The sequence below is a fragment of the Cyprinodon tularosa genome, unplaced genomic scaffold, assembly GCF_016077235.1.
Source record: "Cyprinodon tularosa strain WSP-4 unplaced genomic scaffold, ASM1607723v1 ctg124, whole genome shotgun sequence".
Taxonomy (NCBI): domain Eukaryota; kingdom Metazoa; phylum Chordata; class Actinopteri; order Cyprinodontiformes; family Cyprinodontidae; genus Cyprinodon; species Cyprinodon tularosa.
In genome coordinates this window covers 805,327-820,114 of record NW_024038048.1, presented here as the reverse complement: position 1 = coordinate 820,114, position 14,788 = coordinate 805,327, and the positions used below count along the sequence as shown (strand labels likewise).

The 14,788-nt window shown below is 37.5% G+C and overlaps 1 protein-coding gene across 2 annotated transcripts; it reads left to right on the top strand.

The window, feature by feature from the left end:
* The first annotated feature begins 10,352 nt into the window (after positions 1–10,352).
* On the top strand, positions 10,353–14,533 carry LOC119777449 (free fatty acid receptor 2-like). Of its 2 annotated transcripts, XM_038276328.1 has the most exons (3): positions 10,353–10,630; positions 10,833–10,890; positions 12,473–14,533. In XM_038276328.1, exon 3 carries the CDS (start codon positions 12,720–12,722, stop codon positions 13,755–13,757), a length of 1,038 nt encoding a protein of 345 aa, XP_038132256.1. In that variant the 5' UTR covers positions 10,353–10,630; positions 10,833–10,890; positions 12,473–12,719; the 3' UTR covers positions 13,758–14,533. The 2 variants fall into 2 exon arrangements, with proteins under 2 accessions (XP_038132256.1, XP_038132257.1); XM_038276329.1 differs by lacking the exon at positions 10,833–10,890.
* The last annotated feature ends 255 nt before the right edge of the window (positions 14,534–14,788 follow it).

Below are 14,788 nucleotides of genomic sequence, written 5' to 3'. Positions count from 1 at the left end.
TTTTGAGCTTCAAGTGTGGCTAAATAAAGGACATTATAAACAAAGAACATTTCTAAGACAAAATCCAACTATTCCTTTTGGTACTCTTTTCTCTTATGCGAATTTAGAAACAAAGAATCTCTGTGATCAGCTTTTCAGTTTATTTCTTGAGAAGTAATATTTAGATAAGGAGCATTTTGTTTGTTTCTTGAACAGGATTTGGTTTGTGAAATGTATCAAAAGGCTTTTTACCACTTAAGAAAAAAAAAAAAGTCACGTATATGATCCGAGCTGTGAGGTGCGAAAATCTTCAACATTGCATATGCTGCTGGTTACCTCAGCAAAGAATTGCTTCAAACCTTATTTCCTTCCTCTTTCTATGAAGAGCTCAGGAAGCATTTTTTTAGTTTTGTTTATACAAGTTACAGTAAATGAAGAAGGTAAAACGTGCAGAGTATTTCCCACTTTATCCCAGCCTAGAGTCATTTTCAAACTCTTCCAGTTGGTCCTCAAACGGCTGCTGATAACACAGCAGAGCCTCTCTCATCTCTGCAGCACCATGTTTGTACTTTTCAACAGCCCAAGTGTCTGCTCTTAACAGCCATGACAACTGAACTCAAAATTGGCCCTTTCCATTGGATGCAGTGGTATATACACTACATGGGGGTGTTTATTTTTTTGCATTCATTTCTGTGCAGTTTATTTAGATAATCTGATAATTTTCCCTCCAAAGACCCCTTAAAAACCTTTTTAGTATAATTAAATTCTATTTAGCAGCTCCATTAAGCATAATGGCTCATCCTCTCTTGTTAAACTCTGGACCCATGTAGGAAAAAGAAAAAGCCACATTTGTTTTGCTAAAATTAAGTAGGAATTTCATAATAAACTTGTAACCGTTTGCCAAAAAAAAACTTTTATAAATAATTGTAATGAGAACGTCTTTCTGTTTTTCATCAGCCTGGCCTCATATGGACACACACCATTACTTTCTCCTGTTGCTTTTTTAATGCATGATTCAGTTCTTGCTGCTCCAGTAAGCACACAGGCTGCTGCTCTGATGACTTTTCTCCATGAACCTCAGCAACACTTTTGAACCATGTCCTTGTTCTGTTTTCTACACTCTGTCAAAAATATAATTTCATTGCATCAGCTATGTCCAGCTATTCTGTGACTGCCTTGGGTTTCTGATGCTCCTGTCCATAGCCTCTTTTTTAAACTAACAAAATGTAATGGAAATTTGCTTATTATTATGATGCAGTTATCTGCAGCAGCCTGCTGGAACCTAAATCTGTATCTTTTTGCTGGCACAAATAAATATAATGCGCACGTGAGTTGCTCCCTGCCTTTATAATTCCAGTTTTAAGGGTGCGGTGACAAGCACAATTTTAAAGAACTTTCTCAGGTTTTTCATGTGATAAACAAAGACAAAGCAGTTAAGTTGAGAAATGGAAAGAAAATCCAATCAATCAACCATGAGGTCAATGGTAATTAAGGATGAGTTACAGAAATGAACGACTCAGGTGGAACAATCTTTTGACACAACATGGATCTCTTGTCAACTTAAAAAAATAAACATTCTGTCAAGATAACATTGATTGAAATTAGCAGATATTCTGCATAAGAGCTCCTTGTATTCACAGTATTAAAGTTGTGAACATATGCACATATGCACATATATCTGACTGCTCATGCTGTATGACCAAAACAGGAGAGGAGCCTGATAACTAAAAGATCTGCCTCCCATTTTAATTTTAGGAATTCTAGGAACCACTAGTAAATCTGCAGTTTGAGAGCGACGTGCTCTGTTAGGACCATAACAAATAATCAAATCTCAAAAAACACAATTGGAGCTTGGTTATTTATGGCTTTATACATAAGCAGGATTTTAATCGGATGGAAAATGTCTTTTGTCTCAGAATTTGATCCATTATTCAATGTTTTCCACCCCCCTGCGTTCATCCATGTCTTCATCAGTGTTCCTTTAAACAAACAGTGCTCAAACAAGACAAATTCTCTTTGGGCTCTTGATTTTCCCCTCTTTTTTCTTATTATCAATGTTTGTATAGAAGTAACAAGACAGTTTTGAGAGAGAGTAAAGATAATACTGTTCAAATGAGGTGAATAAAAGCAAAAAGTCCACAGATAAATAAAAACTCTAGTACAGATATTGAAAAAAAATCTACTTAAATACAATAACTAAGTATCAACAATTAGTTAATTGACACCTCCAATTCTCAACTGAATGGTTGCCACAGATTTCTGATTTGATTTGTAGAAAACAAACAACTTTCACTCTCAAAAATTGAGCACATTTACAAGATCTCACAGTATCATATATTTGGATTTGTTTCTGTAATTTGAAAAAATTAAAAAAGGTCAAGGGGTGTGACGCGCTTTATTTCTAATGCTGCTCCCACATCTAAACTCTTGAACCTCCACTATGACCTTTTTAAATAGTGCCACTATGCAAAATCTGAACCTGTGGTGAAAGAACAAGGCCACATTGACGATTTAGGTCAACACTTAACCTGCTGAAATGCTTTTGTTTTTGATGTTTTTATTAACATGGATTTTCACACAGGTTTTTTTTAGGGCTAAAGCAACAACAAAAAAAAAAAAAAGTAGGACCTAAAATTAAAATAACCTAAACGGGAAAAGTCAAAAAAGAACAAAACCTCTACCTGCTGTTTCTTGCGGGAAATGAGACAAAATTCTAGTCAGAATTTACATAAATAAAAGTGTAGTTTTACAAGCTGCAACATGAATATTTACTAAAAATCAGAGTCATTTTACTTGAAAACCATTTAAGTGATAAACAACACTAAGGCCTCATTGCTCAAAACCTTAAAACAATGATGCTGAATTTTCCAGTTTTTTAGCTACGTATTTTACATAAAAGTATAATCAATGTTTTAATATAAATAATAAATTGTTCAGCTCATATACAATAATATAAAATTTGTAGGATATTTCCATGTATTTTTGTTTTTGTAAAACCAACTGCAGATTTGTGTATAGAACATTTCTCCTTTGTAGCTACAAATAAAAGATGGGAACAGATTGCCATCTTGTCATCCTAAAATGTGTGTTGCATAAAGATCTATAGTAATAAACGAGCACAACGGGACAGTTCTTGCTTCAAACAGAACAGGTGTCACCATGTCTTTTTTCAAAATGTCCTATAAATGTGGCCATCAAAAGTCTGAATTGAGGTTATTTTCTCTAATATTCTTTCAATTTTAGCCACAGATTTTTTCCACATAAATGTGTGATTAAGGTAGTATGTCAAACATGTCTTTTCCCCCACATTCAGCTTTCAAGATCAATTGACATCTGCTAGTTATTTCGAAAAACTGCATGAACAGATTCATACTGACTGGACATGTTTGAACCAAACTATGTTTACTGATTTATGTTTAGTAGTGATAGAACAAAAACCCGACCTAAACAAAAACAAACAAAACTAAACATGTACATCATAATTGATTTACTACAATGTCAAAATTCAGACCACATATATTCTCATGTCCACTAAAATTACTAAAAGACCCTTTACAAAATCACCCCATAACTTGTGTAGGGAAACTGCAAGTCATCAAGCCATCTCCGATTAAATAGGTTTAAAACTTCATTTTAAACAAAAAGTCCGGTCAGCTAGGAATCACCAATGGGTCATTTTTTATACCTAGAGCTAATTTTTTCCCAGTCATTTAATGAATTTAGTTAATCATTAGAATTGTTAAGTTCATCGTTATAAAAATAAAAACATTTTTTGTTGTGATCATGGAGTACGACCATTTTTGCCGAAATATAGTGTAGTAACACCTCACTCCTGACATCTTTCGGCAGTGACATCACGGTGTAGTGAGCCAAAGGCCATTCTCCTTGCTTTACAAGCAAAGTCAATGGGAACTAATAGACACACATGCAAACAACAACAATTATTTAAGATTTCGAAAGGACTTCACCACTGAAATTTGCGAGAGCTATATTTAAAATTACAATGTTTACGTACATGGCAGTTGGATGTTGTAATACATTGGTTAACAAGATAGCATAATGTCCAGCCCTGCTCTTGCTAGAAAAAGTTTCTTTTACTTGTATCCCATTTATCCTACCCTTTTGAAACCAAGTGTAAATTGCAGGCAAACTGAACTGGACCATGCTACACACAACCAAACCTGGCTAAACTAGTACTAGTTTACCAGTAGGTCTTGGCAGGGTTCAGTTCTCGGGCTCGGTTCTCAGATAACAAAGAGTGCATGGGCAGACCACGTCATCTTCTTACAGTCAAGCTTTCATAAAAATTCTAGCTTCCCTACCACGCATACGATTTCCAGTGATGATTCTGATTAGCAATGTGATGAACCTCAAGCAGTAGTACCTTAGATCATCACTAGAAGGCGAGGAACCGTGCTAGCGTGATGTGTAAACGGTCAAAAGGAGCCGAGCTCGGCATATTTAACTGATTCAAGCATGGATAGGTTTCAGACGGGTAGTGTAAATGGGGCTTAATTTGAAACTCTACATAAAGGTTGTGAAGGTCTCCACATACCATTACCCAAACAATTAGAGACAGTTGGAAGCAACACATAATGTTATGAAATAATCCCTGTGAAACAGTCTGCTTTGTTATGACAACCATTATTTTTATCCCAAACACTCCCTATTAGCATAAACAACCCCTCTCCCTTAGACATGTTGACGCCTTACAGCTCTGAGGCCTGAATGAATGAAACTCAGCACTTATAAATCAATATATGTAAAAGGGATTTAATGGAAGATGGATTTTTTTCTCACCACTAGGTCAAGTTCTTAGACATTCAACCGTAGTAATCTTTATGATCTGCCACCATATGAGTTGTTTCCCAGAATACATTTGAAACTTTAACCTAACGTTCAGTTGTTTTAGCCACTAGTGTAACTTTGCTGAACCTGGACTGAATCAGCTTGGTTTAAAGAGTAATCCAGTTCTCTTCCTTGACCTTACTTTATCTCTGCGTTGTGTTGTAAATAAAGACCAGGTGGAAGACTGGATGAGATGTAACACTTTTTATGTGAATCAAACAGAATTTACACTGGTCAGGAATTGGGCTCATCACATCGGGTATAACAATAATAGATAACTTTTTAGTAGAGTGCTTGTGCAGAGAACTCACCTCATGCCTGCGCCTACTTCAGTGAAAACCAGATCCCTCTCCTCACTGCAATTTTTTATGGCTAACTACCAAGAGAGGGTGCTGATTTACCCATACGCCATTGCCCAAATATGGGAATGGAAAGTGGAATAGGCACCACTTTAACCCTCTTATACTTGCACCAATTTTCATTTGCATGTTTTTCGTTTGTTAGCACACAAAATGTTGCAGTGAGTTTGTGTTTGCAGCACATTTGTAATTTGCTGCTCTCTATTATCTGTGTTTGCAGCATTTCTCCTTTTGTAGCATTCTTTTTTGCTTGTGTGTTATGTTAGTCTTATTTTTATATTTGTCGACCATTTCTGTATTTGCAGTATGTTTGCATAGTGAACAAGGTGAAGAATGCAAAAGGGAGACAAAACACCAATTATTAAAAAAATTGGTTACTACCTCACTCATTGTTTCAGTTATTGACAAACCTTTGAATTACACTATATTGCCAAAAGTATTTGCTCACCCATCCAAATTATTGGAATCAGGTGTTCCAATCACTTCCATGGCCACAGGTGTATAAATTCAAGCACCTAGGCATGCAGACTGTTTTTACAAACATTTGTGAAAGAATGGGTCGCTCTCAGGAGCTCAGTGAATTCCAGCGTGGAACTGTGATAGGATGCCACCTGTGCAACAAATCCAGTCGTGAAATTTCCTCGCTCCTAAATATTCCACAGTCAACTGTCAGCTGTATTATAAGAAAATGGAAGTGTTTGGGAACGACAGCAACTCAGCCACGAAGTGGTAGGCCACGTAAACTGACGGAGCGGGGTCAGCGGATGCTGACGCGCATAGTGCGAAGAGGTCGCCAACTTTCTGCAGAGTCAATCACTACAGACCTCCAAACTTCATGTGGCCTTCAGATTAGCTCAAGAACAGTGCGCAGAGAGCTTCATGGAATGGGTTTCCATGGTCGAGCAGCTGCATCCAAGCCATACATCACCAAGTGCAATGCAAAGCGTCGGATGCGGTGGTGTAAAGCACGCCGCCACTGGACTCTAGAGCAGTGGAGACGCGTTCTCTGGAGTGACGAATCGCGCTTCTCCATCTGGCAATCTGATGGACGGGTCTGGGTTTGGCGGTTGCCAGGAGAACGGTACTTGTCTGACTGCATTGTGCCAAGTGTAAAGTTTGGTGGAGGGGGGATTATGGTGTGGGGTTGTTTTTCAGGAGCTGGGCTTGGCCCCTTAGTTCCAGTGAAAGGAACTCTGAATGCTTCAGCATCCCAAGACATTTTGGACAATTCCATGCTCCCAACTTTGTGGGAACAGTTTGGAGCTGGCCCCTTCCTCTTCCAACATGACTGTGCACCAGTGCACAAAGCAAGGTCCATAAAGACATGGATGACAGAGTCTGGTGTGGATGAACTTGACTGGCCTGCACAGAGTCCTGACCTCAACCCGATAGAACACCTTTGGGATGAATTAGAGCGGAGACTGAGAGCCAGGCCTTCTCGTCCAACATCAGTGTGCAACCTCACAAATGCGCTTCTGGAAGAATGGTCAAAAATTCCCATAAACACACTCCTAAACCTTGTGGACAGCCTTCCCAGAAGAGTTGAAGCTGTTCTAGCTGCAAAGGGTGGACCGACGTCATATTGAACCCTATGGATTAGGAACGGGATGTCACTTAAGCCCATATGTGAGTCAAGGCAGGTGAGCAAATACTTTTGGCAATATAGTGTAGTTTAAGTGATCCAGACATGATAGGTCTGATGGGTTAAAACAAATGCCTCATCAGGTTCTCTGGTCTTCTATAATGCTTAGTGATTATTGTTAATGATACAGCAGTAACATGAGTTTGATCAATTTTAAAGCAAATGAGATTAAAAAGCTGGAGAGTTCAAACTAAATGTTTGCTGCAGTTCTCCATCAGTTTTAGTGCTCTTTGACTTAGATTTGGACCATTACTGACTTTAGTCGAAAAATTCTGTGTTATCATGTATAATGTTTTTTAAGGCTTCTTAGCCATTTAAAGATGTGCAGTAAGAGTAATATTTTCAGGCCAGCTATTGTTGCGTGTTTCGTCTTCTTTGTTTGAGGACTCACACTGTGGACTCAAACTGTGGTTCACTGGAGCCTCAAAACCTTATAGTGATAGATGTCAATGTCTGTATATCTCAACCATTGAGTTTCTGACCATTGAGGTCAAGACATGAGGCTATTTTATTTAAGCCAAATGTATGTTGTCAAAAAAGATTAGATTATTTTAAAGTTATGTATATGTTATTTGATGCAATAGATGAAGTAAAGAGGGGACAAGAGAATATGGACCAAATTTGTGTTATATAAAATTTCACCTATGATTTCACACTGGAGACAAATTGATCTTCACATACAGCTAGGCAAGTTTTATTTGAATAATGTTAAAGGAAGTATTCAAAAATTTTTTTGTATTTTTTGTATATTTGTAACTTTTGGTATTTACTTACATTACATGTCTAATACTAAAATGTGAATAGAAAAACGGAATAACTGTAAGTGGGAAAAAAACACCAAATGATTGGTTGACCTATATCATTCAACATTAACTTTTTTATCCTTTAACTAACCCTCCCATCTTGACCAAATGTCTGCACTATCATTTTCCCTCAAAGTTGAGACTGAGGCTATGTCCAAACATCCGCCCTGAACCCTATAAAGCCCACTATAGAGCGGTTACGCCATTTTATGAGTGTCCAAATGTCTAGTGGATGAAAATGTAGTGAACTCAAAATCTCCCACAATACATCTTGAAAAGAAGTGATCATCCATGGTCACTAGAGCTTTCCTTGCAAAGGACAATGGTATTTGTTTTGGTGATAAGAAAGAACCAAGATGGCGCTGTGCGAGGAGCGGGAGTCACATGACCAACAGGCCGCGAAAAGTAGTGATCATCTGTCCGAACAGTCAGTTAACTGACTTCAAGAAAAAGTCCACTAGTCCCCACTCTATATAGTGATTGATTGATTGGGGTTAGGGTGGGTGTTCTGGCACAGCCTAGGTTATTCAATAGGCAGCTAATCTGCACAGTGACGGCAGCAATTATTTTTAGCTAATGTCTAAGTCATAAGAATGTTTTTCAGCTGCAAGATTTGAGACTCTGTTTAGCCTTTCTAAAGGGGAGCTAAATCATGAGGCATGCTGCAACTAAACCAGGTGCGGTGAAGGAAAGAGCAGGGGTGAACAACACTGTTCTAGGTTGTCATGGCAAGAACAACACCCACATAAACAGAGGAAACGGTTCTGCAAAGTGTCTGTTTACCAGGATTAGAAAATAGCAACAGATACCAACCCCCCCCCCCCCCCCCCCCCCCCCCAAAATTTATATAATTAAAAAAGTAATCTCCATTCCATATAATATTTTATCATATATAAAAGCATGACATAGAATCTTCACTGTTACAACAGTAAATGGCAATTGTTGTTCTAACACACAAATGTATTGTAATCTGACTCAGAAATATAAATTTGACATCTAACAAATAAACACATGTTTGCCTGACTCAAATTCTCAGAAGTTGGTTTAACAAGGAGTTTTAAATCGCCTATACAAGATTTTTTGAGTTCCCTCAACTGTAAACTCATGGGCATGCGCACTGCTCATGTACATGGACACGCCTACTACGGTACGGGGTTTCCTATCCCTTTCTTCAAGTGCACAGCCTTTTTCCCTCGCATTTAACCCTAACCCTGAATAAGCAAACGCAAACACACGCACACGTGGAGAGGAAAGTGCAGTTCTCAAGAGGCTCTCAGGTTACTTTGCTCTGTGAAATTAAGATTATGTTGTTGAACATTGTTTTATACTATATCTATTGATACAATGTTTAACTTGAAGCAATAAAAATGTTGTATTAACATAATTTTTTGTGTGTTGAATGATGGGTAGTGAAGACGATTGGTAGAACTCAACTTACAGATAACACTACAAAATCTGAGTTTGTAGAACTCAAAATCTATATGTCAAACTCATAAAACAAAGTTGATAGAACTCAGAACTTAAAGGTGAAACTCAAAAACCTAAGTTGGCAGAACTCAAAAATCTTTGTAAACTCAACCACAGTATATTTAAGTAAGGAAAACTCAAAAAACCAAATGCATCACGTTGCCTAGATAATTTAAGTTCTGTCAACCTCTATTTTTTCAGTGTTGAAATAGTTTCATAAAGCATCACATCTTGGATTTAAACTTTGTTGCTTTATGGCACATACAGGACAATATGTTATCCCACTGCTGGTGTGGATAACCCTAATATGGAAACGATTTTTTGACTGAGATTGGCATTCAGGTACCGTAGGTGAGAAAATGGAAAATTACAAAGTGGTAGCCTGTATGCTAATACGTTCATCTGCCAAGAGCTCAAATTGTCTCTAATTTCTGAAGCAGTCTTTCGTAAGATGATCATGATACAACATCAGTGTCTCAGCATCACAGCTAAGACGCTGTAGGTCAGACAGTATTTCTAAAATTCCCTTATGTCACTGTGTAAAAACACTTCTTACTGATTTTCAGACGCTTGCATAATGTACCATGACTCTCCAAGATTTCGTAAGAAATGTTAAAACTAAGACATGAGGGAAAATTTGTGTTTTTTTTTTTTTTGCCTCTTGGCTGCCGTGCACAACGAATGAAAAAAATGGTTCTTTAAAGTAAAAGATCAATTGCATGAAGAAAGGTGAGTGACACATTTAAATAGGATTAATAGATAGGTATGGCAAAATACTTCAAACTCGCCCTTCCAAGTCAAGTGTTTAAAGAAATGCTTCAAGTGAAACTACCTCAGTGTAATTACATACAATAAGCAACATCAAAAGGACTCTGTTCTACTCTGAGTCATTATAACTTCAAAAGCCTGCGTAGGTGACTTTTTTAAAAATTAACCAGTACTACCTGTGGACACTCTCTTACCTGCTTAAGACAAATGACCTGATGCTCCAATTTTAGATACAGAATGTGTGATTTCTGACATGCCTTAGGGTCTTCCAGGTATAGAGGTAAGCTCTTATAAATGTAAGCCTAAGCAGCACGTTTCAGTTTGTGTGTTTTACTTTTTTATCACATGGCATTGCATGCTTTTATTAGGCAGCCATATAGCTGACTTTACTGCATGTTGTTGCAAGGAAGGATAGCTCTTTACCAGAACACCTCATTCACCTGTGTCACGTGATGACATGAACTACTAAAGATGATTTAACTGTCTGGAATAAAACTGGACAACACAGATAGTTTGACAGTCATAAAGTGAAAAGACCAGCTGTTACCAGGGAAACCATGTTTGGCGAATGTGGGAGAAAAACTGTGACGGTGTCTCACTAATAATCATTTCTATTATCAGTGCTGGAGGTTTAGATTATCATGTAAATAAGGGGCTGTGCCAGTGAGAGGGAGATTGGAGCAGAAGGATGGTGGAAAGAAAATATCAAACAAAACGGCTGAACAATCACAACACGTGGGTTCGTCCAAGTAACTGCACTGGAGGTAAGCCACTATTACTCTTGTAATTGCCTCTGAATTGCAAGCTTGTGGAGGTGGGACATATAAACTGAGCGTACAAAAAAAGAAAAAAACACAGTTGATGAAGAGGAAGTTTTCAGGTTGCTTCAGTTAGTGCTACTTGGTTGGTTTCACCATAGTCTCCCGGAAGGAAGTAAAATAATGCTTCCCCTTGCTTTATTATAAGAGATGAGCTTCAGCCGCACAAGTAAACACTTCAATTGATGCAGCTGTTTACAAAAAAGGTAAGCAATACCAATATTTTATTTTTCTGTTGTTTGTGCTGTAATTTTCTTAGATAAATAAATTAGGTTAAAATAAATAGGAGAATGTATAATACCCCAATGAGAAATAAAATTAAAATGTTGCCATTGGTAGGTAACTAGGGTTCTGAGATGTAAAATTTTAAATAACAAAGAAGTTTGACAATATTTATGGCAGTATGGAAAAGCAATGTTTAATATTTTTAAGAATCAAGTATTTATAAAGTTTAAGGCTAGTATGTATAAAATAATATATTTAAAACCTAACTAATAGGCGACGATCTGGGTCTTGGGTTAACCGCACTTTTTTGATCTAGTTTTAAATACGATACTTAAACTATTTTTTCTTTGACTAGATTTAGCCAAAATTTTTTTTTTAATTGATTTGGATTTGTCTCACACCAAGCTGAGTTGTAGCACAATAGAGTTCACAAGAGTTTATTTAAAGTTTAATGACCTATCAAGTGACATGAAATGAATGAAAATAACTTTAAGAAGAGATGTCTCCTGAATTAGAATTAGCTTGAGAACAGGGTTGTGCTGTAGTCTTCAGGAATAGTAACTTATATGAATATACTGCACATTAGTAATAAGAGTGGATGGCAACTCGGAAGAAAATGCACTTTTGCTTTTTTTAAGTGTAACATCAAATACGGAGGGGATGAAGGGAGATTTTAAAGCAAAATTATTTCAAGTCATTGTTTATTGACTCTAGAGTCTCAGTATCAGTTTTATTTGGCCTAATTCCTTGCATATATATCATCTTGGAGAGGAATACACATGCAATGAAGCAGAGCAAATATGATTACTTTCAGAAGAAACAAGCTTAATAAGAATATTTGGACAGAAAATAAAACATATTCATGTCTGATATATGACGGCTAATTCGTTCCAAGCTTGGAAACTGTAAGATTTCCAAAAGCAACAATTTTGAATTTTAACTTTATAATCTTGGGTTCATAAAAAAAAAACAAAAAAAAAAAAACAAAACAAAAAAAGCAGGAAACTGACTTTATTATTCAGTGTTGCTGAGTAAACAATTGTATTGAATGAATTTTGATTTTATGCAATATGCAAGCAAAAAACACATTTTATAAACAAAATTTAAAAGAAGAAGGTAATTTGAATAAATCAAATTCAAATTCTGAAAAAGATTTGAATAACTTTCCATTTGTTATATTCTCTTTTTTATTAATGCAACACTTTTCCTTTTAAGATCAGTGATGAAAACAGCCAAAGGTTAAACTCCATCTGGAATCTAATTATTAGATAAAGTTAGGTAAAACAATCTATTAAAAAAAAAATATGAAAGCTCATGTTAAAAACACTTGCTAAATTTTTAAAATAATGTTAATATTAATCATTTCATTCTGAATTGCTGATGAATAAGTATTTTAGAAGGAAACTGAGCAAAAATAAATATTTTTATCTGATTATGGGTAGACATGAATGCATAATATGCAGTACATGTATGCATGTTAGATTCAGGTATCACAGGCCCTGTGTGATGCAAATAGTTTGTTGAATGGTGCAGTAATATTTTTTTCTTCTTTCTTATCATTAGAGCTCAGAGCGCTGAAGGAAAAGATGAGAGGGAGGTCGCTGGTGAGGACAGTGAAACCACCTTGGTTTGTCGTGTTGTTTCCAGGCCACTGACCAAATAAGAAGCCTTTGTGTCCTTTGCTTTTGCCTGCTTGATAGATCAAACCTTTCTTTACAGTGGCCCCATTTATCCCTAGAGTTAGAGTCAAGGACATAATGTGACACATCTCAATCCCGAGCAGTTGTGTAAGAATAACGTTGAAGACAACATGCAGGAGTGCCACACTGGACTGTGTCTCTCTGTGTACATCATTACCTTTCTGCTGGGCTTTCCCACCAATGTACTGGCCTTCTACACCTTTTGGAAGAAAGTGAGGCAGAGACCCACGCCAATCGACATCCTTCTCCTCAACCTTACCATCTCCGATCTCCTTTTCCTCCTGTTTTTGCCCTTTAAGATGCAGGAAGCCATGAATAACATGAAATGGGCCCTGCCATATGCCTTATGCCCTCTGTCAGGCTTTGTCTTCTACATGACAATCTACAACAGCACCTTCTTCCTGACTGCCGTCAGTGTGGAGCGGTACCTTGGTGTCGCTTTCCCCATAAAACACACCCTGAAACGCAGACCCATCTACGCTGTTGCTGCCAGCATTTTCTTTTGGATCTTCTCCGTCCTCCATCTAAGCATTGTATTTATAGTGCCGTTTATTGGACAAGAACCCCTCACAAACTCCACCATCGACATAGCTGAAAGTAAGAAGGATGTGTGTTATGACAACTTCACTGATGCTCAACTGAGGGTCCTCCTGCCTGTGCGTCTGGAGCTCTGTATAGTGCTTTTCTGCATCCCCTTCCTCATTTCCAGTTACTGCTACATCAACTTCATTAGGATTCTGTCCAAGCTGCACCACATCGACCGTCGCCGACGCTTGAGGGCCATTGGCATGGCACTGGGAACACTGCTCGTCTTTGCCTTGTGCTTTGGCCCCTACAATGTCTCCCACATTGTGGGCTTCATCACAAAGAAGAGTCCCCACTGGAGAGACAAAGCCCTCCTGTGCAGCACCTTCAACGCCTGCCTCGACCCTTTTATTTTCTACTTCTCCTCCTCCGCTGTGAGAGGAACTGTTGGCAAATTGAAGGAAGGGGTTAAAAGTCGCCTCTGCAGGTGCATGTCCTGTCACATGCTTCAGGCCCTATGTGGGGGAGCTAACAAGACTGAGAAAGATAAGGAATACAAACAACAGGAGATCAATGCTATCACAGCTGACAGGAAAGGGACTGGGAGCAGCAGCCTCAACTAATTTCTTCATCCCTGCAAGCAGGAAATTAATACCACGTTTATGTTTTTACTCATGTGAAAATGACTTTGCTGTGTACACTGGGGCAGGGTTTGTTTGACTCTCGATGAACTTACGATGTGAGGCAGCCTTTTGTTTGCCTGAGCAAGCCACAGCAATTTTTAAAGGCAGCGTAGTGTGAAAAGCTGCAGAGACAGCCCGCTTTGAACTGTCACATGAAATAAAAAAAGCATTTCTTGCATTAAGTAGCTGAGTTTCATTATAACTCCCAGAATGCAATGGGGTGTTGTGAAGACGTGACATAGAGATTGCAAATATGCAGCACCTAAGCAATAGCTTCAACTGTCACTTTGTTGCGATAAAATTTGAAGACTGTTTTTTATTTTTGGGAGGGGAGGGGGGAGTATTTACAGCTTAAACTCAAAAAGAGACATGCTGTCAGTTTGTGTTCGGTATATTTCAAGCTTTTATTACTTTTTATGTGGATTATACATACATTTTTGCTATGTACTTCAAACATAAATAATATTTTTCATACATGAATCCTATAAACAAAATTTTACATAACCATGACTCGAGTGTTTTGTAAAAAGATGAGCTGTTTAAGGCAAGTCCAGGGGTGTAAGAGGAAGGAGCCCTTTTGTCTGATGGGAAAAGACACAAATCAGGTTGTATACACAGAATTTCCATAAATGAAAAGTTAAGTAATTAATAACCCAACTAAAACAGGAGCTAGTAAGAAGACCATTGTATATGTGTGTGTGAATGAGGAAGTACAGCTATCAAATAATTTGCTTTTAAAAGAAGCAAAAGATATGACAACATTTCACCACTTTGGATGCCGTTAGATCAGTCATGTTGTGTAAGATGTATGCCATAAGTATAATTTCAGAAAAGATGAAAAAAGACAAGGATTAAATGTCATTAATCAAAATTCTACCAAGCAAAAAAAAAAACTACTTATGTTGGATTTGCTCATACTGTAGATACATTTGCATGCTCTACATGTACCAAACAGAAACTTAACACTTGCT